Source organism: Anopheles moucheti, chromosome 3 (assembly GCF_943734755.1).
Source record: "Anopheles moucheti chromosome 3, idAnoMoucSN_F20_07, whole genome shotgun sequence".
Lineage (NCBI taxonomy): Eukaryota > Metazoa > Arthropoda > Insecta > Diptera > Culicidae > Anopheles > Anopheles moucheti.
The window spans coordinates 41,144,859-41,171,226 of record NC_069141.1 but is presented as its reverse complement, the minus strand read 5'-3'; the positions used below and the strand labels follow the sequence as shown (position 1 = coordinate 41,171,226).

Sequence of the window (26,368 nt, the reverse complement as noted above, 5' to 3'; positions counted from 1 at the left end):
CAGAGATACGAATTGGGCTTGTGTAAGTGAGGCTACCGTGTAGCTGCATGGAGATGTATTTCGTACACCAATACTACACCACTCCACCGAGCAGGGATCGGTTTCGGTAGGAATAACAGTACAAAACTCGAATGTTCGCAACTGGAAGCAAATGAAATTAAATGTCCAAACAGAGTTTATATTTATGAATTAATATAACATGACTGTTAGGAAATTATTATTAGGTTTTCTTCGTACCACATTATTCTTGAGTATATGGCTCATTCCTTCAAAGATTCCCATCAATTTCTGGTGCTAAACGATGATTGTGTGAGATAGAACGAGACGGGGATTGAGCCTAATACGCTGCGAATCGAATGAAAAAGGCAGCACGAAGCTCGCACACACTGATGGAGTATTTTCTGCAAAACCGCGATTTACTACCCATCAGTAACATACGTGCACACACACACACACGCTCCATACTCCCAATCAGCTCGGGCATTCCTGGGACTCTTTCCTGCATTCTTTTTCTCTGTTTTCCATGTATGCCACACCAAGGCCTAGTAAATTATTCCCATTTCAACAAGCCCTCTTCGCGCTCGCATGTTCTTAACGACTTTGCCTTTTGAGCCGCTTCCCATCGCGTTTACTGTGGGGCTGGTGCTGGCCTATCTTATCTGCTGCAAATGCGAACATCAGCGCTCACACGCACACCCCGAAAGACCAGGGGGCCGCCCGTGGAAAAACACTCGAAGCAGCGCACCGATGAACACGAACACGAACCAAGCAAGAAGAATACAACGGCCGGGAATGTAAAAGAAAACAAAAAAACAGGCTATGCCCTGTCGTCCGGACGCCACACTTTGAAACACATCTGTAATAATACACTTTCCTGCGTGTGCGTGTGTGTGTGTGTTTTTGTGTACGACGGTCTCATCTATTTTGCTTTCATTCTGGCAACCGTCCAAAGCTACCCGTTCTGCTCTGACCCACAGCACAGAGTGTTCTGTGTAGCGCTCCGTGCGGTATTCATATCACCACACACACACACACAGCAGCAGCAGTGCTAAACCAACACAACACTCTGGCAAATGCTCCGAAGCGAAGCGATGACTTGGCTGCCTTTTGCGCTTGAGTGAACGAGAGAGCGGGAGAAAAAACGCCGTGTGTGGCAGAGCGGGAAAGCAGTCACCCCGAACCGTACGAAACGAGAGTCTAGAGATAGTGAGATACAAATAAAATGTACTAACCCTACGGAAAACATCGGTTCATGCTATTACGTATGTGCCTTTTTTTTTTATTCTCCACTCTTCATTCAATTATTTATCGATTTTCAACTCCAAAATTAGTAAAATTGTATAATTTCAATATTCTTTTGCACAAACCACAGTAAGAACGGCATACACTGTTAAAGCTCCCGCGTCGACGGAGCTTAGGGAAACGAAAACAACACTGCGGGGTGAGGGGTTGTTGTTTTGTAAAGTGCAACATAACAACCTCGTCTGTTGGGCTCAATATTACGGAGATTAAGTAAGATTGGCCCAGAAATAAGCAGAAATGCGTCTACTAACAGACAAATACGAAATGTAATCTTGTTTTGATGGGAGAGATATTTTATGGTTAACATTTTGTTGTTGATAAACAAAGTTTTGTTTATCCCCGGTGTAAGGACAGAGACCGAAACATTCCTGAACCGCTCTGCACTACAGGATTCTTTAATGCACGTTGTGAAATTCAAAAGCCTTCAAAATCAAAAAGAAAAAAAGAAATACAGACAGTCCCTGAGATACACGCTGTTATTATAGCGGGTCGCTCTTATCCAGGAAAGATACGCGTATATCGAATCCTGGGTGCAATATCGGTTGTTGCAATATCTGCTCCAGTATTTATCCAACAATTTAGTAAACTGTTTGGAAAAAAAACATTAACAAAACTACAATTAAAAAAAAGCAAATAAATAGTTTTACATAACTAAGGACGGAATTTTCAACCAATTTTTCACCTTTTTGCCCTTTTTGCCTTTTTGCCCTGCCAGTACCAAGATGAAATGTTAAGAGGCAAATGTAGCTACTCAGCTCAAAGTTTATAAAACTAACAAACAACATACTAAGATGAACGGTACACAGACCTTATTAAATCGATGCCATACATCGATCATAACGATCATTGCTAATAAATTGTGCTGCACAACGAAGCAGAGTACAATTAATATTATTGCCAGATGCCGTTACCATAAACTTCTCTACAAATATCGAGCGAAACGAGATGACGAACGATGTGTTGATTTGAATGCCTTTATTGCCATCTTCCACATCACAAGAATGTCTTTTATAACCTGCAGCTTATATTGCGAGCAAGAAGGGAGCAGCAGGTCTTCTCGATATCTGCATACACTATATTGCTATGCAATTTGCTTTACAACACACATATAATGCACCGCCGTCGTCAATAGAAGCTCAACAAGAAGGAGCAGCACAAAGATGGGATTTTATGTTTATTGAGGCATGGGGACACGTTTTTTTTTATAATACTAAACTGCATACTGGAATTGGAATATCTCATTATTAGCGCGGACTGTACTGTCTTCGCATACGCAGCGGCAGCCAAAGCAATTCCGGTTGCATTTATTGGCGTCATATTGCCTTTTCATTGCAAAAAGAAAATTGCACCGCATCAAAATCAACAACGAATTCAGTAAAAGTATCAATACACCAAGCAAAGCAGAAGTAATACCAAAGATATGTTCAGATAAAACATCTTTAAACAGTAAAACAGCAAAATTCTTTGCAGTTATTTAACAGACCCTAAACCCCTACAAGAAATTCACAGCAATATAATTAGAATGTAATACATCGTATACATTGGAGTTCTTTCTCAAGGCACTGCTATTCTCGACTTCAGATGATTAATTTCATTAGAGCGCCTCTGTTCTGGGATAACATATATTTCCCCTTCATGTCCCAACATCTAGTCAGCTGGGAGTTGATCTTTTACGCATACCTTTTTGTCCAGCAGAGCGTTACCCTCTTCTCTGTTCCTGGATTATAGCATGTGGGCATTCCTGCACTTCGCAGCCCTTATAAGTGCATATACTGGAGATATTGCCTTCAAATATAAGAGACATCGTTTTTGAGGCTTATGGACAGCAAGAGGCAAATATTTTATAGATACCCAGGGGTTAGACATGGGCTGCAAGCACGGCAGCTGCAGAATGCTTCATACGCACACATATTCGGGCGCACCGGTAATCGATGCAAACTAGGAGGACTAGGTAAGGGTTCCCTTAGCTAGGCTACCCCATACAATCCTCATCACGATCACAAATCTGGGTAGACGAGGAAAAAAGTCCTTACCTAAAGCAAACTAAACCGCCGTTCATATGGCAATATTACGGGCGAGGTATTTCAATCCGACCCGCGTAAAGGAATTGGGTGTGCACAACAAGGTTGCTACATGAAAAGAGGCTCACGCGACATCAGTGGTGTACAACATTCTACTTCATTGGTCCCGGACAGGATTTTGCACCACCGAGGCCCGCCCCAATTAGCTTAGAACATTACTACCATTGCAAATGCCTACACAGCAGAGGAAAAATAAATGAACTTTAAATGAAACTTACCTTTTAAAATGTTCCCTTAGCTTATCCTCTCGTACAGTTTCGGGCAAATTTCCAACCCACAGATGTCGAGTCTCGCGTACCATTTTCTTGCCTCTGATGCTTCATGGAGGCGGATATCTCGTACGGGCGACCGGTATGCTCAACGCGCAATGACAATGCGTGGGGAGAAGGGAAATGCGTGTACGCGGTCGTGTGTATGCCCTTTTAGTGCGTGCTGAGATCGCACACCAAACAGCACCACAAGCTCTTCTTTTACGTTGCGTGCGTGTGGGTTAGAGGGATTTGAGAGGACTTCTGGGACTTCTAAATTTGTAGAAACCTTTCAGGGGATCTCTAGTCTATCTTGTGCTTTCCACCTCTCAGTAGGATACGGATATTGTAAGAATGCAGAAGGTCTCTTTTGATGGTACAGGAAATACGGAATGGTTGAGGCTATTTACAGCCTAATCAGTTGAGGGGAACTGGATGAAAAGGATTCGCCGTGGTTAGAGAGGTTAACGTAGTTTTGCTACTCCCAGATCTCAGTTGAAATCACTGTAACGCACGCAAAATATGCCTGGATCGTCAGATCAGAATGCCCAGGCCACTGTGCCGCGTGGGATTACTGTGACGAAATAGAGAGAGTTGTGAGCTTAATCCTTAGCGTTGCTCGTTATTGCGCGCGCTTATTATCTGATTTTCATCCCAGCAAGCCGATGGGTGCCCCCTCTGTAGTTTTTCTTGCGTTGGTAATATTGACGGCACACTACGTTTGTAACAATTTGCTCGCTTGTGCATGTAGCATTCATCCTAGGATCAACATGCCTCGACGCCGGCGTCTTTTGGCCGACGATCGTGACGGGGCGCGATGAAACACACGGTCGACGATCCTTTTGCTTTTCAAGGCTCTCCACCGGCGCACACAGTACGAAGGGCACATTCTGCCCTCATCGTCGTCCCCGGGTGCATCTCCGGCTTCGTCTCGGATGGTTTTATGCTGACGCTTGTGTCGCTGCAGCAGCAACCCACCATCATCTCAGTGAGCCACGGCTGCCCGAGCAACGCACAACGTGGGAAACACCATATCAAATCATTCACATTCTGACGCAGTGATCACTATTAAACGCACACACGTACACACAGATGAAAGGAAACAGACCACGCACGAGGAAGAAGGATTAACTTCCGAAGGACGATGCGATTCTAGGAAATATGCTCACCACAACAACCCCAGCTCACTCGCTCTCCCCCTCTTGCTTAACCTTCTGCCTAATTTACTTCAACTCTTCTTTCATTCGCTTTCACAACGCTTTGCTTTTAGTGCGGATCAGCAAAAAAATGCATTTTGCATTTGAAACACCACTACTTTTCCCGGTTTTACCACCACACGTACATTTCGACACTTTGCACCTACAAACCTTTTTTGAGTGATAAAAAAACAACAAGGTGAAAACATGAAAAATGCAGCTCAATCGATTTCGCGCACTTAGTATGCCACACCAGCAGCGCGCGTTCACTTTACGCACAGCATACTACATATGCCACACAAGCGCGAACACACACGCACGCACGCACGCACACACACACCCGCAGCATCAAAACGCACACTCTCGCACACAGGGGCACAGCAGCGGCGGTTGTGTTACCACGCTGATACACTTTCCCCCGTCAGGGTTGCTGCTGATGGTACTCTGGTGGAGGACGAGATATCGCGGCGCGGCACTCTTTCGCGTGATGATGAAGAAGAACATTTAATGCGACCGAAAACGATGTCTACTTGGACAGCGAAAAATACGATCGCGAATAACGATGATGATGGGTGTCAACGGTGCATCTCACACCATTATTACCGCGGAAGGAAAATCGCTTTTTTCCCAACCATTCCAGGATATTACAACAAGAGCGCCACACGGCCCGGCCCGCGACGAACACGAAAACTCGCGGCGTGTGCTTCTTCCTCGTCCTCCACGTTTACCCTTCGCTGCTGCTGTTATGCTGGTGATGGTGTATGAGGAACCTCATCCAAGCTAATGAGCTCCCACCCCAACCCAACTGCTTAAGAATAAATAACACACCCTTTTTTCACGCCACTTCCGGAAAAAAGGCTTCCTATCCTTTTCTTCTTCTTTACTTTTGCGCTAGCACCTAGCTAACACTGGAACAATTGGAAATTTAACCACCACTTTCTTACAGAAAAAAAAACCTATAAAAACCCTTTGCATATACACGGGCTGCACCACCTCGTTTGGGCTTTACCTTTTATTCTCGCTCGAATTATTTGCGTCGCGATGATTCTCTGGCCTGCGGCTTTTAGCTTTGCAATTTCCTTCTTTTCTTTTGCTCACTTTAGGTTACAATTTACACTATTTCTCTCTTTCTCTCTCGCTGGTTCGAGGTATTTTCCGGCCAGATAGAGCAGCGGGCTTTTCCTTCCCTGCTGCTACTATGCGTAGCTGTGTAGAGTGTAGCCAGAAGAAACAATTCACACATTCACAAAACTGCTAGGATGATTCTCCTTAAGCACAAGAATGAACACATTACATCTGCTGAAACCGTAAAAAGAGGCAAACGTATTAGTAAAAAGCGTAATACACGGTTGAATGGAAATGGGCAAACTGCACTAGAGAGTTGCACGGCGTCATTTGGTGCAAGGTAATCTTAAATGTATTAAATTTGTTTATATTCATGTCCCTCCTAATGTTTCTCTTGTTTCCGACACTTCTGGCGAACGTAATGAGGTAGTGTTCTGTAAATAAGAAAACAGTTAAAACATTATAATGGGCAAATTAATAATATTGTAATAAACAATAACGCTACTAAAAAAAATTATTAAAACGTAGCCTACTCTATTAGGTCAAGACGATTGGATGAGAATATGGCCTACTGCAAGATGATTAATAAAACAATATGGCCGTGAAACTTTGTCTTCAATATTTAATTAGTTAAAATACGAGTTCTAAACAAACATGAAATTAATTGCAATGTTAAGGGTCATATTGTATTTAGCTAGTGCGTGTGTACAGTATGATAAATTTATTTCCTGTTCTTTAATTTAAAATTTATTCTAATCGTTCGTTTTACATAATGTAATAAATTTTTACAGAAAATTGTTTGCAAAAATTAAATGTGAAATATGAGAAGAAACTTACCAAACCAATAAAAAGGAGGACAGTTTTAATACCGCACATATTTTTTATACTGCTTCGAACCCATCATTACATGCATTCTTCATTTTCATTTCTTCTTCTCCAAAAATACACACACACACAATCGCTCCGTTGTTTCCTCATTCTCATACACACATCCACACACCCTTAAACATTTTCGCCCAAAAAACTACATTGTATGAGTGGCTTCATTTCTACATCCTCTTTTTCTCTTCGTTTGTTTCTCTTGCTCAATCCCTCTTTTTCTTTTTCAAGGGGCATTACCACGGAATTTTACTTAATAAAATCAGTAAAAGAATAATTGCAGAACCGTATAAATGAATTTGAGAGATACAATTGATTCGGTTGCTTGCTTTCGAGGTCCACGATGGAAGATGTTGGTGTACAATTCCACGTAGAAGATCGAGACCATTCGCCACAAAAATTACGGAATTACTGGTACTAAAATGTACGAGTTTTCTACACAGAAGTATGATTTTTCATACTTATGATTGTTCACAGCGATACGCAAACACCACACAGCGAATCAGTAACACACACGTATTCTGTTCTGAGTACTACGGTGCACACGGCTTCCTCAACGCTACATGAACCTCACGCACGCACTTACACATCTACACACGCGCAGCCATTCGCACCACAGAAAAGAAAACGCACGTACGAAGAACCCCTTATCTTTCCTGAATACACACGATTAACGTTTTCGAATGTAACTTCAGTTTCAACTATTGAACACTTTTCACCTTCAATCAATGCACTGGAACACACTCGTTTGGTAGATTTGCTTTTTTTAACTGTAAATTAATCAAACTTCACGCGAGCGAACGACACAGCGCCTCCCTGCTGCCATGTGAACGCAAGAATAACAGTGAAATCTCGTTTATCCGTCGGGCCTCGGTTCCACCCCGAATAATCCGAAATGGGTAGATGAAATTATGAAATCACCAAGGCGATGCAAATTTTACTTTTGACGTTTGGGAATTTGACATAAGGGCGCAATGTGTGGAACTTTCATGACTGCAATAAAAGAGATAATTTTTATTGCAGATTGTATTGACCGTTGCTATTTCTGTTTAAATATCATCCATGTTTTAAAATGAAACGGCATTATTATTGAACGCTGGTGTCGAGTGTTTATACTTTGTGCTTTTGTAACATCTTGGCAATGCAGCGCTGCAATGATAATCTTTTAATCTTGTGGAGCGCCCTATCAGATGTTGGTGTTGTAATCAACTTCCGCGATTCGTACTCTGTATATCCAACAGTTTTAAAGATCCAAGCTGCTTCAAGTTCCCAAATGGTGCGTCTTTCGTTGCCTTGCTTTCTATCGTTCTTTCGTTTGAACGGCAATTGTTTGTGGATGGCTTATTTGCTTGACTACCGAACCTAACTACGACTTATATGCGTTCATAATTTCCCTTGCGGATGCGTCCATGTGTAGGAGTTTCCCTCAGCCGTACTTAATTAGAGATCCTCAAATGGTTATACAGAATATGTCTTCCTTTTATGGTCGCATTCGATCAAAACTTTCCTTAGCCTTGCTGAACAATGTTAATTAACCGATATTAAGATTACTGACCATTCTTAGGTTCATTGTTACTCATTAAATGTAAGAAATAAATGAATTTTATTTGCAATTATTTTATTGACACAAGTCTTTAGGCGGTGGTACCGTTGGTATTCGTCCTAATTGAAATTGATCCGACTTGAAGGCCGCTAAATGTTCCGCCGTAACTGTTTCCATATTGCTGTATATAGTAGCCGATTGTGGCACGCTTTGGCCTAAGGGTGCTGCAGGCACACCGAATGCGCTTGAACCCATCGAAGAGCCGAAGGGAGTTGCCGTAGATGCGGGAAGGAACAAATTTTGTGACGATGCAGTATTGACGGCAGGAACAGCTTGCATCGGGGATCCAAACGAACCAAAGGATGCACCTGTTGGGGCACTACTGCCAAAAGAAACGGAATTAAATAATCCGGTGCTCTGCTGGGGTTGTGTCGCAATCGTTCCAAAACCACCAGCTGCCGGTGCCACGGATGTTGAACTGTTACCAAACATGCTTCCACCACCAAACACGGAACCACTTGCAACCGGCTGGGCAACACATGGACGAATATTCAATGAATTTGTAAATAAGTTACCGCCAGCAACCGGGTTCGGAGCTGTTGTTGCACCGCCGAACATTGGCGCAGCACTTTGAGACGGTTGCTGAACACTGCCGAATAATCCTCCACCCAACGTGGCAGGTGCTCCAAACACGTTGTTTGATGGTTGGGACATCCCGAAGATATTTCCAGTGGACACTTGCTGGGCAGGTTTGGCGAATATGCTGTTAGTTGTGGAAGCAGCTGTGCCAAAGATGCTACTAGCTGGTTGTGCCGTTTGGCCGCTTATTGAACCACCGCCGAATATGCTGCCGGCAGATCCAGAGCTAACACTTGTGCTGCCAGCTCCGAATCCCGACCCGAACCCAGTGCCACTGTTGCCACCACCAAAAATGCTCGATGTTGTTGTGTTGCTACCGACAGAGGCTATCGATGCAAACGGGTTCGAAGGAATATTCGACGGTTTGGCACTGCTTTCCTGCTGATTATAAATCTCAACCAATGTGTTCAGGACCTCCCTATTCATCGCCGTGAGACATTGCATCTTCGTTTTGGCATCGTTTATCATTTGTGCAAGCTGCATCTGATGGGCTGGTATGTTGTTCTGCATTTTCGCTTCCAGATACATCATACGAATTTCTTCGAAGCTTTGGTCTTCGATAAAGTTAGGGATGCAATTGCGCTCTTTGAAGGGTCCAAAGCACGAGAGCGGCCATTGATTGCCTTTCAGTGTTACATCCGCTTCGTTTTTAACAATTGACCTAAAAGAGAAAGCGCACATTGTTACGACTCGCCTTTTTACGCGTGAATTTTACTTGTTACCCAATGTCTATGTGCTCGTTATTGCATCTGGAACCGAATCGGCAGTTATTACTAAGAAAGTACGTGCAAATAACCATTTTGTATGCTGCAACGTATTATGTTGCTAAAGAAAAACACAACTGGAGCTGTTTGTTTGGTATTTTTGGACAAAAAAATGACAGTTCGTTTTCGCCCGATTTTCGCCTGGCACGAAGCATCCTGAATTTGACAACCGGTGATTGACATATTTGCAGTCGATTGTTTTGCTTTGCCTTCTGATAGAAAAACAGCCGCAACATGTCCAACTTTATTATAAATGGTAAGTTTTATTTAATTTCATTAAAAGTGTTTGTACTGCCTACTCGATCTCACAATCATCCGCTTCCTTTCCAGGCCTGTTGCAGTCGCGCAACCCGCTGCTCACATTTCGTCGGTTCCGTGGAAAGATCAACATTCAGCGACCACGGCAACCGCATTACGAAAGAGCTCGCGTGCTCGAAATTATAAAACCGTACTACAAAAAACCCGAATTTAATGCTCCGTGTATCGATGCCCAACGGATGAAGGAAAGTAAAACGTTGGACAACCCGTATGAAACAATCATTGCTCGGGAAGCCCGAAATTGGTTCGAGCACAGCAAACTAGTAGCGCTGCTGCACGTGAATTCGATAAGGCAGGAGGATATGTTTAAGATGCAGGTAGCACTGCATCGACATAATATATCGGTTAAGGTGTACGGTAAATCGATCATGCGTAAGGCACTTGCAGATACAAAATTCGAAGCGATTATGCCACTGTTTGAAGCTAAAACAGCAATCATCTTTAGTCCTGACGAGCAAAAGATTAAGCAGGTGCTGAGCGTGTTAAAGAAAACGCCCCAACTCATCTTGATGGGTGGAATTGTGGAGGGTAGATTGTTAAGTAGAAACGAGTTTATGGCTTACGCTACCATGCCTGACCTTACTGCAGTGCGGGCACAGTTTGCTGCGGTATTAGAAAGTGCTGGTGGTAAGATTGTAGCAGATCTGCAGTGCCATCAGAGCCAGCTGGTAAACATGCTCGATGCGTACGCAAAAAACGATTCCCAACCCGATAAGAGCAGTTCTGTTAGTGTTGTTGACGAAAAAAAAGACAGTTAAGTCGAGGAGCATTTAGTTGGGATAAGTATACAGTAGAGCAAGAAACCGTAAAACAATATAATGAGTTTATACTACTCACGGATTACTTTATATCTCAGATATTAATGCATCACGAAATTTATTCAACACTTTTTCAGTCATTCGGAGCTTTTTGAAAGTATCATCCTTACAGTTTCATCACTCCTAAGCATCTTTGTAGGACAATGAATTGCTTAAACTCATCCATTCATCTGTTATTATTAATAACCACACTAAAGGATCCCTTGCCCGGGAGAAAAATACGGTGCATCATCGTACGGTGGGCCGGCCTGATTTCAAGGATTGACCGGTTACGCGAAAGTTTAAAAATCCATTATATGGCAAACACAACCTACAGTACAGACCAGGCAAACAGGAATTAGCAGTACTTTAACAATTGCGAACAATGATCATGGGAGGAAAAAGATCTGCTCTTAGAAATCAATTGCGTGTACTTATGAGGAAGTGACTACAATTTCCACGGATAATGTACTCAACTCACTCAATGAAACTAGTATGTTCTGCTAGCATTCGCTAACACTATCACCTTTTATTGTTCGAACACGTACCACGTCTCTTTTGCTATGGCTGCTGCACAAGTTTAGGAATGCGCTGACGTAAATTATACTTTCCACGTTTGCTTGTTAGGCCCCCTTTGGGTTAGGTGGAAAATTTCGTTCGAAAATTGTTTGCCAGCCTCGTGAGCGCTTCTGCAGCATCGAGCTCATCCTTTTGGTGTTCGAGTGTACCAACGGTTGTTGCTGGCTCGCTATAAAATGGTCTCGCATAGGCACAACCGTTATCATCACCGGTATCAGCAATGCCGTAGTAGTTGCTCTCAGAATCACACCGTTTCTTCGATGACGATTGTTTTCTGTGTTTTAGGAGAGAGAAGAAAAAGATTATTGCACATTTACGAAGGAAGTGTTTCTCTCGCATTGATTCAAGACGTTCCCTTCCCCTACCCCGAGCATTCCCAATCGATGTAGTTGTGTTTTGACGGTGTGAACTTGGCGGCACTTTCCAGCCATTTCGATAATGAAGGTGGTCCTCGTAATACGGCCGTGTCATAGCCCATCGTAGGTTGCGTTTGTAGTTGAAGTTCGTGGCTACGCGCGTGGCCACAGTGTTTCTGTTGAAAGGGTATTGCCGCCATTAAAACCGGCACCATGGTTGTAGACCCATTTGCTGGCCCATCCGCTGGTTCCAGTTCGCTAAGATCGCGAAGATATTTCTCCATAATGCTGCTCTTGTATTTGCTCGATCGTGATCTACCGCTAGGGATCGGTGGAGTGACAGCTGGAGAAAGGGTAGTTGTTGGGGTGAGGTACAGCGTTCCGCCATTGGGAACTTCCTTCGTCGCGTAAGGACGACCATAATGGGCAGGTGTGGCAGTTAGAATGAGAGGCTCTAGTGTTGTCCCACTCTCCGGATCATAGCTTCCATCGAATTGGGTGACCTACGGAAGGGTAAGGACGACAATTGATATAAAAAAAAACAGACACTCTGGCAATCATGTTGGAGTACCTTGTAACATCTCGTTTCTTCCGGTATGCCAAAGACGGTTTCGTAGTTGCGTGGAGTATAGCAATGATCGATTCGAAACGCTGTCGGTGGATAGCTATCACGCAAGTCTTCACTATTCGGACAATCCTCGACGCTTCCATACTCTGGCAGTACTCGCAAGTAATCGGAATACGCCCTACAGTCTACATTATTGTTCCGGCACGCATCGCTATTGTTATTCTCGCCTCCTCTACCACCTGCGTCCGTGTACGCTTGGTACGGTTTTCCAGCATTCCTCTGCCCATACTGTGCACGGGAAGGACTCCGGTCGGGATGTTGCTGGTTGTGCCTGTAATGATGGCGTCGATGATGATGTTGATGATGGTGGTAAGGTTGCTCGCCTGAAGAGGATGAACGGGAACCTTGCGAGTCCTCCCCGTGCTCACCCCAAATGCTATCATTCGAGCAGATGCTAAACTGTTCCACATTTCCGCGCGCATTGGTGTTGTAATGCTTTATCAGATTACCCCACGTCTTGCGGATTGGATCATTGCCCGAGTTTTTGAGCTTTCGTCGCCAGTTCGCAAACCAGTTGCATATTTGCGTGTACGTCAAACCCGTCTCGATGGCAAGCAGCTTCTTTTCGTCCCGGTTTGGGTATGGGTTCTCCCGGCGCCGGACCAACCAGTCCTTGAGCATACGCTTAATTTCCGGCGTAAATAATCGTTTCACCGGTCGGTGGCTATCTCCCGGTGGCCATGCTTTCCTGGAAATATAACAAGAAAACACACACCCACGCCCATGTTGGCGATTGGTTGCAGGGGACATAAAAACATTCGTTTCTAGCATTGTGTGACCATAAAGCGAGAGCATACTGGTAGAACCGCCAGAAACGGCACAAACGCATGCAGTGCTGCGCATATTACGCACACGTTTGTCACGTCAGTCACGTGGTGGCAAAACATAATAATAATAGCTGACCAACAACCGTGTCGCGTACACAATTCACAAGCGATCTTCAATATGGGAAGGTTAGTGAGTAATTGCAAGACGTTACTAGAAGTTCTGGCAGAAGCACTAGTTTGATGTACGCAATCAATTCTTCTTCGTACAAGCTAATGAAGCCACGGATGATACTTTTGCTGTTGAATGTGATGGGGAAGGGGGTGGAAGGGGGTTGCAGTGTGTTGGGAAACTTTCGATCACTCTCACTGCTTATCACACCCATGTCCACACGGTCACACGCAAGAAATTCGTCACGAACCTACTGCGCTTACGATTTCGCACCGGACGCGACGGTTTGTCCATGTTTTATATTTCTGTTTTTCTGTGTGTTTTTCTTTTCTTTTGTTGCTGTTTCTTCGCTACTCTGACGCGCGTCGCTGGTGATTCGAGCGTGATCGTGCCCGATCGTACCGTGGTCTTCTTCGTCTGCGCGGTGTGTACGTACGCTAGCAAAAATCCTTTTGCAGGGATCGGTCGAGATAGAAAGAAAAGAAACACAGTGGAAAAATAGGCATCAGAAGGTTTATCATTACAGTAACCCATTTCCAGTGGGATGGTATAAGTGTTTTTGGTACAAAATCTACAGTCATGTTGACTGCTCTGCCCCAACACGGCAGTGTGTAATGTTGGGGTGTGCAACCCCAATGCCCCCAGCCAACTGTGTTGATGGTCTGTGCCCTTGCTTTTTAAACAAATTCACTGCCAAATTATATTTTTAGATGAATAGAATAGTTCGCACTCGTCTGCTGTGCATTGGGATATATTTCTCCGTTTTTGCTTTTTCCCCAATACCACAGTCGATTGGACAATAAGTGAACGTTACGGGTGTTACGGTTGTTACAGAAACAGTTGATAACACACGAAATAAGCACTGTTTTCTTGATGTTACAATAGAAAAAGAACGATAATACCTTGTAAGGAACGCAATTGATATAGCTTTTAAATCTCTGTAAAGAGTTTGAAACACAAAAACTTATTTAAATAACATTAGACACTCGTGGACATAGCGACAGAACGGGCATGAACGGTAGAAAACATGAAAACATTGCCCCGACACACAACAGGCACTACTCTGCTGGTGGTTATATTTTCAGTGGATAAAGATAGATCTCACCACCACTGGCGTTTTCGCAGTCGAAAAAGTCGACCTTCTCTGTTGAGTTTGACCTATTGGATAAAAATCAGTTCTACACCATTCTGGTCTTCTAGCCGATAACGGTAGATAACATTTTACCTATTGTAACTTATCGTTTTCCTACTTACAATAGAATATACAGTACACTTCACTTCTATTTCATTGTATTCCGATTTCTTCCCGCGTTATGACACCAGCAGCAAACCGTTTGATGGAGGTAGTGGACCCAATGTGGGCAGATGGGTTTGGGACACGATTTGGGTTGCGGGATTTTTGTTATTTTTAGCACATCGTGTGGCGCACAACCATGTAACACAGCGTTTCACCCCACAGCAGCGCTCGTCGCATCGTTTAGAGAACAAAAAAGCAAAAAAAAACATGATCTTGTAAAGGCCACCCTTTCTTGGGTGGAAGGATGCGCTTGTTTTGTGTACTCGGTTTGTTTGGTTCATGCGAATAAAAGTTTGATTCGCTTAAACTCACACACTCCCACATACGAGCACACCCGTTTCAATGGTACCGAGAGCCGATACTGCGATATATTTGCGTTCGAAAGATTCTGCCTTCGCGGAGGATCAGCTGCTCGTACCATGGACAGCGAAGTCAATGGCTAAACTTGATTGCAAACATTACAACTTGGTGAAAAAATCGTGATCCGTTTTGGCGAATTGATGTGAAAAATGGAACTCGTATTTCGCTTGTACACTAACACACACCTGTCCAAACGATACGGAGCACACTGACAAGGGCGATGAAGATCGAGATAAAAATAGTCCTTTTTCTTCGCAATAGACCATTACCGAACAAGATTGCACTGGAAGGTGGCTAAGAGTATGGTGGAGATTTTTTCATCCTCCACACACTTTGTAAGCGTTTGAAACCGATCGCGATAAGCAATCGAGGAAAGTTGATCTACTTTAGAGCGGTAGAATATGCAGTTTCACTGGACACGTACCACTACTATTTATGCTCAGGACTTCCTATAGTCCCTTTCCTATAGGTGATGCGTCCAAGGAACCAGGACTGGCAAAACACACACCAAACAGCTGCAAGCGTAACTAAATGGTCCTTGCAATGGCGCAGGAGATCTTATTCACTAGCACCCGATCTGCTTCGACATCGGTAAAACATCTGACTGCAAAGTGCTAACTGCGCGTTGTAGAGATAGATATATCGCGTAACGATCACATCTCACCCCAATTGAGATTTATCTCAACATTACCGCAGTCTCTTAACGCCGAGAGACAGAGAATGAGTAGTATGTGTGACACTGACACGACCACCATAAGCCCGCAATATATCGAGGTTGTTTTGTTGCTGTTGTTGCTGATGGACACAACGACGATTTGTTCCTCGCGATCGGTACCGATGTGTGAATTACATATTTTCGTATCATTTTTCGCATACACTTGCTGCTGTTGCGGTCAGCACACAGCATCAACGTGGGTGATTTGGGGTTCTGTGGATGTAGCATGTTTGCTGCACTTGTTTCAGGATTGCTTTTTTCCCCATACACTCGTCCGATGTACACGAACGAAAACCAGCTGTACCATCAACACACGATCAACAGTTGTTTTGGGATGGAAACGTGTCTGAAACAGCGAAGGTACAAAGATGCTAGTCCTTCGCTTGGTGCGATGGTGTGCATGAAATGAAGCTGCGTTCTATTTGGGTAAAGAACGCAAAACAAGAGAGCGTCCAATATTTATAAATGAAAATACACCAACGGTGAAAGTGAGAGTGGTTCGGGCTTGGCACTAATCGGTGAAGATAGACAACAAACAGATATCTCGTCCCATGTTCCGACAGCATTAGAATGATGTCTCGCGAGCGTGCGACGATCGTGGAAATCGTGATAATAACGTCAGTACTGGGTACACATGCGCATGGACGCTAAAGTACTGCTTCGGAGAAGATATTTAAAGCATAGAGAATAGCCGCAAACTGATGATGTTAGTAACAAAAGGCCACACGCAACATAGAACATATACCAATCTCTTATGCTCACTCTAATCAGAGTGTTATGAGAATTGTAATGATATATACCTCCCCCTGCATTTTCGGACATTCGGTCTATAGATGTTAATCAATCAGGGACGGCCCCAGTGGTATATTGGCTGCGTGTGCCAGTCTTCACACGATCGGACCCGGTCCAAAATCCCATCTGGACCAATCCCCCTAGCGATGAGAAGTTGGAGGTGGATCGGTTGATCCGATCCGATTCAGGCTTGAAAAATCTGATCCACTCCTGTAATATGAGATCAAATGATCCAGGATCACTGTTGAATAGCGCTGTTGATCCCTAACGATCCCTAACGAATTCGTTGTTGTTTCGTTAGAACGGCCAGGCCGTATCGACTTATTTTTACCACGTTTTACAAATAGTCATACAGTCCTTGCCACGGGAGTTTGGTCCTGATGAGATTTTTCCTCGCTCCTGTCGTGTGAAGACCTGCGCCGCTATCAATACACCACCGGACCGCGCCAAGAATCTATAGAATTATCATGCACAACATACACGATTTAATTTACACAATAATTTGCTAAGATTTTGAAATATAGGGGAGTGTATGAATTGCATGGTATTTTGTTATTGTTCATTTAAAATTAACGAAAGAATTCATAAGAAAAAATATTGTATACCCTGATAAACTATAACTAATGCAAGGTGTGTATGAAAAATATTTAATGAGCAGTATAGAATTATTAATTTAAATCAATTATCATACCCAACCCTGGTATATTGCTCATGGCAGTGGACGGCCTAGCGTTCAAAGTCTTTTCAGTATCGCTTACACACGAACAAAGGACGTTTAGTAGAAGCAAATGAATGCGACTCGATCGTGTTTCGTGTTTCGAGCAACTAACAACGAGGTTTACGATTGGCAGAAGACTGAGTAAAACTGTAAATCATTCCCGAACCGCGATTCATATTTAAATTTTTTATGAACACAATAGAAACAATTTTTTTTCACATAAATGGTTATGTTAAAGGCTTTTGACAAAAATATGAACTGGACTTATCTTGAATCTGCACTGCTTCGCATCAATCATAATCCTCATAATGGTTTGGATTATTTTCATTATTTGGCTCTCTGTAAGCGCCTGGCTCGGTTAGCTGCTATTCGTAATTGCCATCAGTAATTTCAAGTTTCCTCCAGCATTCCAAACCAGGTTTGTTATTAATGTCTACAAATTATGCATACTGTTTTGCGGGCAATGCGATAAGAGCCGGTTTCGTTGTAATCAGTGTTCCACTATATCGTTTCAATGTTTATATTTGTTGGGGTTTTACCGTGGATTTACCAATTTTTGTTTACAACCGGCGTTTAAAATTTATGGATTGAAATGAGTTATTTTTTTGTGAACCTGCAATCTGAAGGGGACTTAACATATCATTTTCTTTGAGTTTACATGGAGCTGGATAGTTAGATTGGAGTTGTAATCATAAGGAGGAATGGGTAGAATTGGATTTGCTACTAGATCTATTTTATACAGGTCTCCGTTGCTATTATGCACGCCAAAAGTGTTATAATACCAATACTAAACCCTGTAATATTCACTGATGTAATGATTTTATGTGATATTTTATCATGGGTTTAGTGTCCATTGAGGTTTGATCGGCAAATGTGAAACCGATAATACCGAAACCGAAAAACCGAAAATATTCTTCAATTTTTAATTTTTTTTTCGAAAGAACGGCCAAGCCATACATCTTAATCCAATAAAAAAAATATTTTTTCCACGTAGCCGGATAGTCAGTCCTTGGAGGAAAGGCATAGATGGGGTTTTTTCCGATACTGTCGTGGTTGTCAAATATTAAAAACGATCAAATTCAATTTCATTATTACATGAAAAAAAGTAATGCAGCCAATTGTACTCAATTACATGTGAATTACATATACAAAAAAAAAACAATATTTTTGCCTTGTAACACTGGCACGCAAAACGTTTGTTTGTCATTTGTTAATTAATTAAGCACACTGCAAAAACATCGATGCAAACACCGGTGGTTGGGTGAGTACTCTTAAGAAAAAACACGGAAAAGAGTTTCCATCGATTTAGAATTGTTTAAACAAATTTCAAACATTCATTCAAACAGTCAACATCCCAATAAAGCTAATTTTACTCAATCAAAGATGGATTTAATTGTTCTACAAAATAAAAAAAAAATATGTTAACAAATATTTTGCGTTGAATAAACACTGGTAGGGAAAACGTTTGTTCGAAATTGTGTTTGGGGAAACTGGGTTCTTGTTTATGAATGAACAACGATCGAACGATGAACAACGCATTGAAAGCGCACCGCAGAGGATTAGCAGAAGGGTTTGGACAGTAGATTACTCTCTGTAAACATCACATCGATGAGAAAAGCTACATTTCAAGAATGTTTAAAAAATCAAATACAAGCATTATTAAATGCAATATTGTAATGAAGCAAAGTTTACAAAAAATAGTTATATTTAAATAGTTTCATAAATTTTTGCATTGCAACAAAACTGATACACAAAACGTTAGTTCGTCACTGTGTAGTAGGTTATCAGCAGCAGACGTAAAGTGGCAGTAACCCTTAACCCTTTAGCTGGTTTGTACGTGAATGACTCGGGCAATGGAAACGTTCTTGTGTGCTTTGTACGAGTGGGAGTGGCACGAATCGTCACAGTAGTTGTTTCTGCACGTGCACTGTAGTGTGAGGACTAAAGTAGTGGCAAACCCTTTTCCATGCTGTATATTACATTTATAAGGTTATGTTAGTGTTATCTAAATATTCATTTTTCAATCAACATCCACAAGTGACATCCAAAACATTGATGGCAATTCTGGAAACGTTTTCAAAAATTTAGTTCAACTGTTTTAGACATTAAAAACAAACCTCGAAATGGGTAGTGAAATTTAAAGAACTTGTTGGTTCAAACCCAACCATAATTTAATGCCTAGGCCAATTTTACAAAACTACAAAGGGATGTAAATTTTCCTCAAAAATTATTCGTTATGCATGTACAAAATCGCGTACGCAAAACATTTGTTCATCACTGTGGTTTTGTTTATGAATGGGCAGTACCGTACAGCAAACCATTGCATGGCTGCAAACGCATCATAGCAGAGCGAGCGGCATTCGTTCGGTGGCAGCTCTTGTAATTGTCACGCGATTCCGGCACGCGCGGCACGTAAAGAATAATGGCAATGGAAAGAAAGATAACTAAGAAGCTGGTGATGCTGTCGATAGAGGAGAAGGAACGTTTCTTCGATTCGTTCGACATGGTCCAAACCGACTGTGACGGTAAGTGTGATGTGTGGTTAAAGTGCGATTCCTCCAGCAGAATATATGGTGAAATTCGTGTTTTAGGTGTGCTGTGGCTTTTATCAGACCCGTTCGAGGGCGTCGAACGTTCGATTCGTGCATTGCGAACCAACGGCAAGCGAGTGCTTTATGTGTCGAACAACAGTGTCCGCACGATGGCGGACTATCGGGCCAAGCTGGACAAGCTGACCGACCACACGCTAGACGACGAGGACGTGATTCATCCGGCCAAGGTCGTTGTTGAGTATTTGCGTGCGAGAAAATTTGATGATGCCCTGTGCTACGTAATCGGTAGCACCAACTTCAAGAACTGCCTCAGGGAAGCCGGCATTCAACTGCTCGATGGTGTGAGTTTTAGAATTAACATTGCAACAAGTAAGAGTGTGCCTTGATTGCATTCCTTTTTGTTTTTTTTTTGGAACTTCCTCTCATTGCATGACTTACTCGTTTTGTGGCCTGTAGCCTGATGAACCGTTGCCGGAATCGATAAGAGCGGTGACAGCAGTTATAAACGATAGGCAACCGGTAAAAGCGGTAATAGTGGACTTTGACTACAATATGAACAACATCAAACTGCTCCGTGCTCAGCTGTACCTGCAACATGACGCCCTGTTCATAGCGGGCGCGATGGACACGGTCCTGCCGGTTGGTCCACGGATGCGGCTCATCGGTCCCGGGTCTTACGTGGAAGTGCTGCAAAAGGTAGCTGACCGTAAACCGATTGTGCTCGGCAAACCAGGGCGCGAGATGAGCAAAATGGTGAAACAGATGTACGCGATCGATAATCCACGCCGGGTGCTGTTCGTGGGTGATCAGCCCGAAATGGACGTGCAGTTTGGACACATTTCCAACTATCAAACGCTGCTGGTCGGTACCGGCGGCGTCAAGGAGGATGATTTGCAGAGGTTGGCAGATAAGCCAGAACTGGTTCCCGACTACTACATCGACACGTTCGCCGGCTTGGAACAGATTGTGCGTGACGTCATAGTGTACAAGGCGCGCAATGGGGAAAAAGCTGGCCCCTAATCATGATTGCGACAGTCGCATGTATTATTTACTACTTTTCTATAGTTTCTAACGCAATTCTAAACGGAATTTAACGTAAGCTTGGGGACAGAGTGAGTTTCGGAAGATTATTTAAGGGTTTTCCATATACGACTATCCAGCACGCGAATGGGACAAGGCTGAATAAAGGTTCGTTTAAATAAACATCTTGATTACAGTTGCTTTATCATGCTAAACAGGATTTGGCTTTCTAGCGCAACGCTATTTTATTTGTTTGAGTAAATTTGCAATACACTATGTGCGAGGTGACGCACACTGTGTCAATTGTTTGTTATCGCTTACAATGCGTGCAGTATTTGCTATCTTATCTCATGGACTATATCTAGCCAGCTTTTCTTGTGCGGAACTACATGTAACAGCTTCATGTCACTAATGTAACGCTGTGTAATTCTTTCCACTAGTGGTCCCATGCAAACAACTGCAAAACTTCCAAGAAAATTGAACATTAAAATGTCGGAATTCCATTGTTGTAATGGACGATGTCCCGATATTAGGCATCGTGTGCATAGCTGATATCCAAATAAATTAACTCCATTCCCGGTGGCGAAACTCTTGTCCAACGCGCGCCATTTGTGCACAATTGGGTGTATCTCGAACACGTCAAACGTGACTCGGTGAGCAGAGAAAGAGCGAAAATGTTACGCCATCAACAACGAGTCACCAAATCACGGGAGTGCACGCGCGAAGCAGGTAACTCTGCTTGGCGGTGGTGCTGTGTTGCCGTAATTTCGCAGTCTGGCCCAGCACGTGGTGCTTTCGGTAAAAGTCGCGCTACACTCGTACAACGCAGGCAGGATTCGAGCAGAAGAAGTATGCGGACGACAGCGCTCGAGCAGGAAACGCAGCGCTCGCCCGTAACACGTTTCGCGCCATTTCTGTCGATTTCCGACGAAGCAAAGCTGCACTGTAGCAGGCGGCGATTGCTCCAATCGTGCTCGACGGCCTTGTTGCTGCCACACAGTGGCTTGGAGTTGTATGCGTTTTGTTCGATTGCTTGATGTGTTGTACGCTGTACGATTTTGCATCACGCACCGTTGTCGGACATTTGCAGTGCAACATTTTCGTCGCAGAAAAATCATGTCTCGGTTATTGTTATAATGCGTAAAGCTTTTTTTTAGTTAAAACAATATTTTAAGGATTTTTTTTTCGCTTGTTCGCAAATCCGTCGCAACCAAGCCTGGCAACCGGGAACGATTGCGATCTACCCGACGCGCTGGCGAGAGAGTTGTCGCCGTTTTCGAACCGAGATTATACCGTTCTAGGTTCCTTTTATTGCCAGGGACGCAGCAAAACCGGCAGGTGACGGCCGTGTCTAGTTGGCACCGTCGATGAAAGCGTTTTGGCCCGGGTCGCGCTCGTTCGCGGTCAATTCTGGAGTGATCAATTTCAATTTCGCGCTCGAATAGGAAAGCATCACGGTAGGGAGGTGTGTCAGCATAACTGCGCATGCGTTCGCATCTCCCCTCAATGGTAAACCCAACCACAACCAGACACGCACGCACACAACGGCCAAAATGTTGAGAGACGAGCGTTTTCAGCGTAGCTGTTGCGGCTGTTGCGGAAGTTCCGCAAATGTGCACGCGTGGTACTTTCAAAACTTTTCCTTTCACACCAAGGGCGCAGACGCGGCGAAGGTCGATGTTCAGGCGGTGGTGGTGGATGGCGGATGATGGCTTTGTTTGGCTGTTCAACGCGCTGTCGGTAAACAAACGCACACACACGACAAACAACAACGCGCCATTGTGGTCGGTTGGTGTGCCTTTTCTGATCAGATTATTTTTATCGCAACCAGCTTCGCATGCTGCGGGAGGATTTTCCAGCTGTGCAGGGGAAGTTCCGTGTGTGACAGTTGGCAAGGTATAAGATGTTGGTGGACAATATTATTTACTGGTGCTTCATATTTTCAGTTATCAGAAAAACGACCATTGCAATGTTTTTTTTAATATTCACCTAGTAAATTTTCGCTTCTCGTTACAGTAAAGTATTGTTTTACTGAAAACCGTTTAATAATAGATTATTTTAATATAATGTTATAATTTACAATGCATAGCGTGTGAAAGCAATTTAGTTTAGTGCTGTGAAAAAGAAATAAAAAGCAAATGAAAAAGACAAATTTCATGAATGCAAATCTGCTGGAAGTATAATCACATCCAAGAATACAGTAATCAGTAAGCTGAAAATCCATTTACTGTGGTTTCAGCAAACTGTCCTGTAATTTTCATTACTGAATGATACAATAAGCTATTCTTTTACTGAAAGGATTACTTAATCAAAAGCATAAAAAACAGTTATACTTTACTTATAACTCATAAAAATTTTAAGTTTGTAATTCATTTGCAGTTTGTACTTTTATTGATGCGATAAGATCGTTTCTTCAATTTTGGCCGAAATTTGGCATCGTTACCCACTGTCGACAAGCGAACTGAACAAGCAGAGAGGGAAGACAAAGCGAAACCTTCGTTGCTATAGCGCCGGTTTGTACAGCCCCTGAAACATTGAGTTTTGGCGGGAAAGCAATCGCCTGGTAGCCCCTGGTATCCAACCAGCGAAGTTGCGGTGTTGCGTATGTTGCGGTCCGGTACGCGTGTACCGGATCGCGCGCGCGAACGTTTGCCGGCGTATCAATAATGGCAACACTTTTTTTGCATTTCAATCAGGTGCACAGGAAACAAAGCAAGCAGCAGCGTCGGTCGCACCTAGCACGCCGGGGTCGAATCGGGTTCTCTCTCTATTTCGATGACGATGATGCACGTAGTCGGAAAATGGTTTCGATTATCCAACAGGCGCGCACGCGTGCAGGAAGCACGATGCGAGTGCCGTGATGCGGTGATGCCGTTCGGGCACACGTTTCACCGACAACGTACGCGCGCGTTCACCGTTGGGCATGGTCTGCGCCCATCGGTGTTCCGATTTCGATTCTTTGCCCCTCGAATTCGGTGCACTGACCGAGGGATCATCGTTTGCCGGTCGTGGTCGGACGCTATTCGACAGGATTGCTTCAGAGGCCGTCAAAATCGGGACAATGGGACGAATTGTATCCGGAACACAGCATCGCAGGCAGTGGATCTTTCATGCCTTCAGACGTTTATGGAAGCGTTTGTGTTGCTCGGGTGCGTGCAATCGCGCGCTACGCGTTGTCGCCCCGTGTATGTCGGGAAAGCATATGAAACCATTTCGGATCAAATAGATTAACATTTCAATTACAATAAAACAAACGACCTACGTGAATACTAGCCGATTGGAACGGCATATTGTATCGTTTAGTTATAGCATACTGGTGAAACAAAAGTTCCGATGTTGGTTCTGAAATGGTTACAATATTTTTTTACAGTACCTCGTGTTTCGAAAATCACTTCAACGATGCGTTCGAATTGAGCCAAACCGTTCACGAAAACCAACCGGATCCGATCCGATTTCGCTCAGCACAGACAGGATTCGGACACAGTTTTAACCAGGAACACACGCGAACGAAGAGAGCACTTGTTTCCGAACCTATGCACAAAAGGCGGGTGTCGGTGATGAAGCACAATGGGTTGTGCTTTTTTCATTGCTTAATATTAAACGTGTTTGGGTTTGACGACGCGTGAATTATTAAATGGCTTAAAATATATTTTATTTCGCTAGCGTATAAATAATTATTGTTTATTTATGCTTCACAGAATTGATCCAAACAGTAATGCACAAAGTATGATAAAAATGATATGATATGATAAAAATGTTTTGTATTTATTTATTTAATTAATATTATGACGGCAATGCCGTATTTTCAATGTTTTGTATGCATTGTTATTATTTTTTTATTTTCGTTAGAACGGCCTGGCCGTATCGACTATGTGCATTATTATTATATAACTACAGTTTTTATTGAAGAAGAACGGAAAGGCCATAATGCTAACATGATGAATTATTGAATAATAAAAAGACAGGAAATTGAGACCGGTTCCAAACAAAAATTAGCTCGAATATATACGGAACACTATAAAAGTGCATTGCGTTGATTGTCTTTGTAAGGCTTTTTATGAAGAAAAACAGTGCAAGATGTTGCCGTGTACCATGCGCTTAAGCATGCCACTGCTCGATTACATCAGTTTTGGGGCTGTCAAACTTCCTACAAGCAGTGTTGCCATAGTTTTGCTCAACACGTGTTCATATTTGAATTTATTCGTTAAATTCATATGTATTGTGCATCAATTGCATTGCACCAACAAAATAAGCAATGCAGTGGTAAATAATACTTCTTTGAAAAACAAACATGTCTACTTTTTTAAATAACTTCATGTGGTGTACTGATGTGACTATTTAAGTTGTGTGAATTGTGATTTTATGGGTAAAGGTGAAGACAAAAAGTAGTTGAGCAAAATATTTCATACCTTATAACACCTTTTTGTTTTTCACATTTTTATTAAAGTTTACTTATGTATTTGTACACTACTTGAAGCCACTTCTGATAAATTTAAAAAACCCATTTTTCTTTATATTTTAATTATGCATTTGATCTTTCATTACTTGTAAAAATAGAGAACAGTGCAAATTATACAGCTCAGGATCATTTTAAGAGCACCAACAGTTAGAAACAGGTACCCCATAAACGGATTACGGGCACCCATCCAGGATGGTGAGCTAAGAATGATTGATTTGCGTCCACCAAACGATGCCACCGGGTAGTTGTATCGGATGTGCAAAGTATAGCTTCCGCCCGGTATACCATCTTCAAAAGGTGGTATCGAATGGTCGACACGTCTATGTTGCTTACGAAAAGTGGGTAGTGCTGCCGGACGCATCCAGTTGATGAGATCCTCGTTCTGGAAACCGTTGTTGTCTGGATTTTGCTCATCCAGTTCCCATAGTTCACGGGACCACGACGGAGGTCGGGAAAAGTTTGCAAGCGCCTGGCGCAGGTCACCGGGAGGATTTCGGAACTTCAAGCGTCGTTCGTGTGGCCACACCGATGCCCCACCGATGAGCGGCACTGGTGTTTGCTGCTGATACAGCTCAAATGTATCGTTGAAGATAGCGTTTGCGATTAATCCACATGGGGCAATAGGCAGCGTTAGGTTGTCACGGTGTACGTAATCGAACGGATGACATCTTGGAGAGGGTGTTTTATCGACATTCCCACGAAGCTGGCCATCGTCACGGGATATTACGAACATTCGATGGTTCTGATAAAAGTTTTCCAGCATATAGTAGAAGAACACGTCCTTGGGAAATTGTTGCTCTAAGGTGAAATTAACGACACATTGACATGTGTCACTTTGATTTCTGTCGATCATCACCGCACAACTCCTGTTTGCTGCATCGCCATACGCCTGGCAGTAAGTGTAGTCGAGCGAAAATTCCGGTGTATTGTAAGCCACATGCTGCAAGCCGAACCCAATCGAAAGGAAAACAGTTCCACAGATGAATAATACCGGCCAGAGGTTGTTTAGTGTCAAGTTTGGTCTCCACACTGCTAGGTTCTGCTGATAGAATGCACTTTCGGTTGGTCTTCGAGTTTTGACTGGCCTTATTACACGGCTATCCCCGCGGTGCTCGATCATTTTA

General features: G+C 43.1%; 6 protein-coding genes and 1 long non-coding RNA gene across 13 annotated transcripts in view; 2 read left to right on the top strand and 5 right to left on the bottom strand.

The window, feature by feature from the left end:
• Positions 1–3,797, bottom strand: part of LOC128303326 (protein split ends) — a 77,394-nt gene extending 73,597 nt beyond the window's left edge. The window contains exon 1 of the mRNA XM_053040252.1: positions 3,602–3,797. Within this exon, the coding sequence (XP_052896212.1) occupies positions 3,602–3,684 (83 nt within the window). The 5' untranslated portion in view covers positions 3,685–3,797. The remainder of the gene's footprint in view (positions 1–3,601) is intronic.
• A 744-nt stretch (positions 3,798–4,541) lies between these two features.
• Positions 4,542–7,598, bottom strand: LOC128303327 (uncharacterized). 2 transcript variants are annotated; one of them, XR_008287390.1, is made up of 3 exons: positions 7,491–7,598; positions 5,837–6,123; positions 4,542–4,998 (listed from the first exon to the last, which is right to left on the bottom strand). It is a non-coding gene; the product is annotated as an uncharacterized LOC128303327 (long non-coding RNA). The 2 variants fall into 2 exon arrangements; XR_008287389.1 differs by having other exon boundaries at positions 5,837–6,126; positions 7,491–7,574.
• A 791-nt stretch (positions 7,599–8,389) lies between these two features.
• Positions 8,390–9,810, bottom strand: LOC128304021 (uncharacterized). The gene is made up of 2 exons (XM_053041143.1): positions 9,676–9,810; positions 8,390–9,614 (listed from the first exon to the last, which is right to left on the bottom strand). The coding sequence occupies exons 1-2, from the start codon at positions 9,750–9,752 to the stop codon at positions 8,390–8,392; spliced, it is 1,302 nt and encodes a 433-aa protein (XP_052897103.1). The 5' UTR covers positions 9,753–9,810.
• Positions 9,811–9,899: 89 nt separating this feature from the next.
• On the top strand, positions 9,900–10,957 carry LOC128304190 (39S ribosomal protein L10, mitochondrial). The gene is made up of 2 exons (XM_053041350.1): positions 9,900–9,973; positions 10,048–10,957. The coding sequence occupies exons 1-2, from the start codon at positions 9,952–9,954 to the stop codon at positions 10,791–10,793; spliced, it is 768 nt and encodes a 255-aa protein (XP_052897310.1). The 5' UTR covers positions 9,900–9,951; the 3' UTR covers positions 10,794–10,957.
• A 358-nt stretch (positions 10,958–11,315) lies between these two features.
• LOC128301420 (uncharacterized) lies at positions 11,316–16,008 on the bottom strand. Of its 6 annotated transcripts, none has more exons than XM_053037877.1 (5): positions 15,413–15,829; positions 13,595–13,780; positions 12,339–13,078; positions 11,777–12,270; positions 11,316–11,685 (listed from the first exon to the last, which is right to left on the bottom strand). In XM_053037877.1, exons 2-5 carry the CDS (start codon positions 13,623–13,625, stop codon positions 11,472–11,474), a joined length of 1,479 nt encoding a protein of 492 aa, XP_052893837.1. In that variant the 5' UTR covers positions 13,626–13,780; positions 15,413–15,829; the 3' UTR covers positions 11,316–11,471. The 6 variants fall into 6 exon arrangements, with proteins under 6 accessions (XP_052893837.1, XP_052893843.1, XP_052893839.1 ...); XM_053037883.1 differs by having other exon boundaries at positions 11,317–11,685; positions 12,339–13,083; positions 13,582–13,780; XM_053037879.1 differs by having other exon boundaries at positions 11,317–11,685; positions 12,339–13,083; positions 13,586–13,780.
• Positions 16,009–19,588: 3,580 nt separating this feature from the next.
• On the top strand, positions 19,589–20,941 carry LOC128304071 (uncharacterized). The gene is made up of 3 exons (XM_053041199.1): positions 19,589–19,738; positions 19,805–20,106; positions 20,222–20,941. The coding sequence occupies exons 1-3, from the start codon at positions 19,636–19,638 to the stop codon at positions 20,783–20,785; spliced, it is 969 nt and encodes a 322-aa protein (XP_052897159.1). The 5' UTR covers positions 19,589–19,635; the 3' UTR covers positions 20,786–20,941.
• Positions 20,942–25,326: 4,385 nt separating this feature from the next.
• Positions 25,327–26,097, bottom strand: LOC128302693 (cell cycle control protein 50A-like). The gene has a single exon (XM_053039557.1). The coding sequence runs from the start codon at positions 26,095–26,097 to the stop codon at positions 25,327–25,329; it is 771 nt and encodes a 256-aa protein (XP_052895517.1).
• Between the last annotated feature and the right edge of the window lie 271 nt (positions 26,098–26,368).

Excerpts from the sequence above, each read along its gene's own strand:
- LOC128304021 (XM_053041143.1), bottom strand. The coding sequence starts at position 9,752 with ATGGTTATTTGCACGTACTTTCTTAGTAATAACTGCCGATTCGGTTCC. Across the intron at positions 9,615-9,675 it reads AACGAGCACATAGACATTGG|GTCAATTGTTAAAAACGAAG; the intron begins GTAACAAGTAAA and ends TTTCTCTTTTAG.
- LOC128301420 (XM_053037883.1), bottom strand. The coding sequence starts at position 13,625 with ATGGACAAACCGTCGCGTCCGGTGCGAAATCGTAAGCGCAGTAG. Across the intron at positions 12,271-12,338 it reads AAGAAACGAGATGTTACAAG|GTCACCCAATTCGATGGAAG; the intron begins GTACTCCAACAT and ends ACCCTTCCGTAG. Across the intron at positions 11,686-11,776 it reads ATCGATTGGGAATGCTCGGG|AAAACAATCGTCATCGAAGA; the intron begins GTAGGGGAAGGG and ends CCTAAAACACAG.
- LOC128304071 (XM_053041199.1), top strand. The coding sequence starts at position 19,636 with ATGGCAATGGAAAGAAAGATAACTAAGAAGCTGGTGATGCTGTCGATA. Across the intron at positions 19,739-19,804 it reads GGTCCAAACCGACTGTGACG|GTGTGCTGTGGCTTTTATCA; the intron begins GTAAGTGTGATG and ends TTCGTGTTTTAG. Across the intron at positions 20,107-20,221 it reads GCATTCAACTGCTCGATGGT|CCTGATGAACCGTTGCCGGA; the intron begins GTGAGTTTTAGA and ends TGTGGCCTGTAG.
- LOC128302693 (XM_053039557.1), bottom strand. The coding sequence starts at position 26,097 with ATGATCGACAGAAATCAAAGTGACACATGTCAATGTGTCGTTAATTTC.
- LOC128304190 (XM_053041350.1), top strand. The coding sequence starts at position 9,952 with ATGTCCAACTTTATTATAAATG. Across the intron at positions 9,974-10,047 it reads GTCCAACTTTATTATAAATG|GCCTGTTGCAGTCGCGCAAC; the intron begins GTAAGTTTTATT and ends CTTCCTTTCCAG.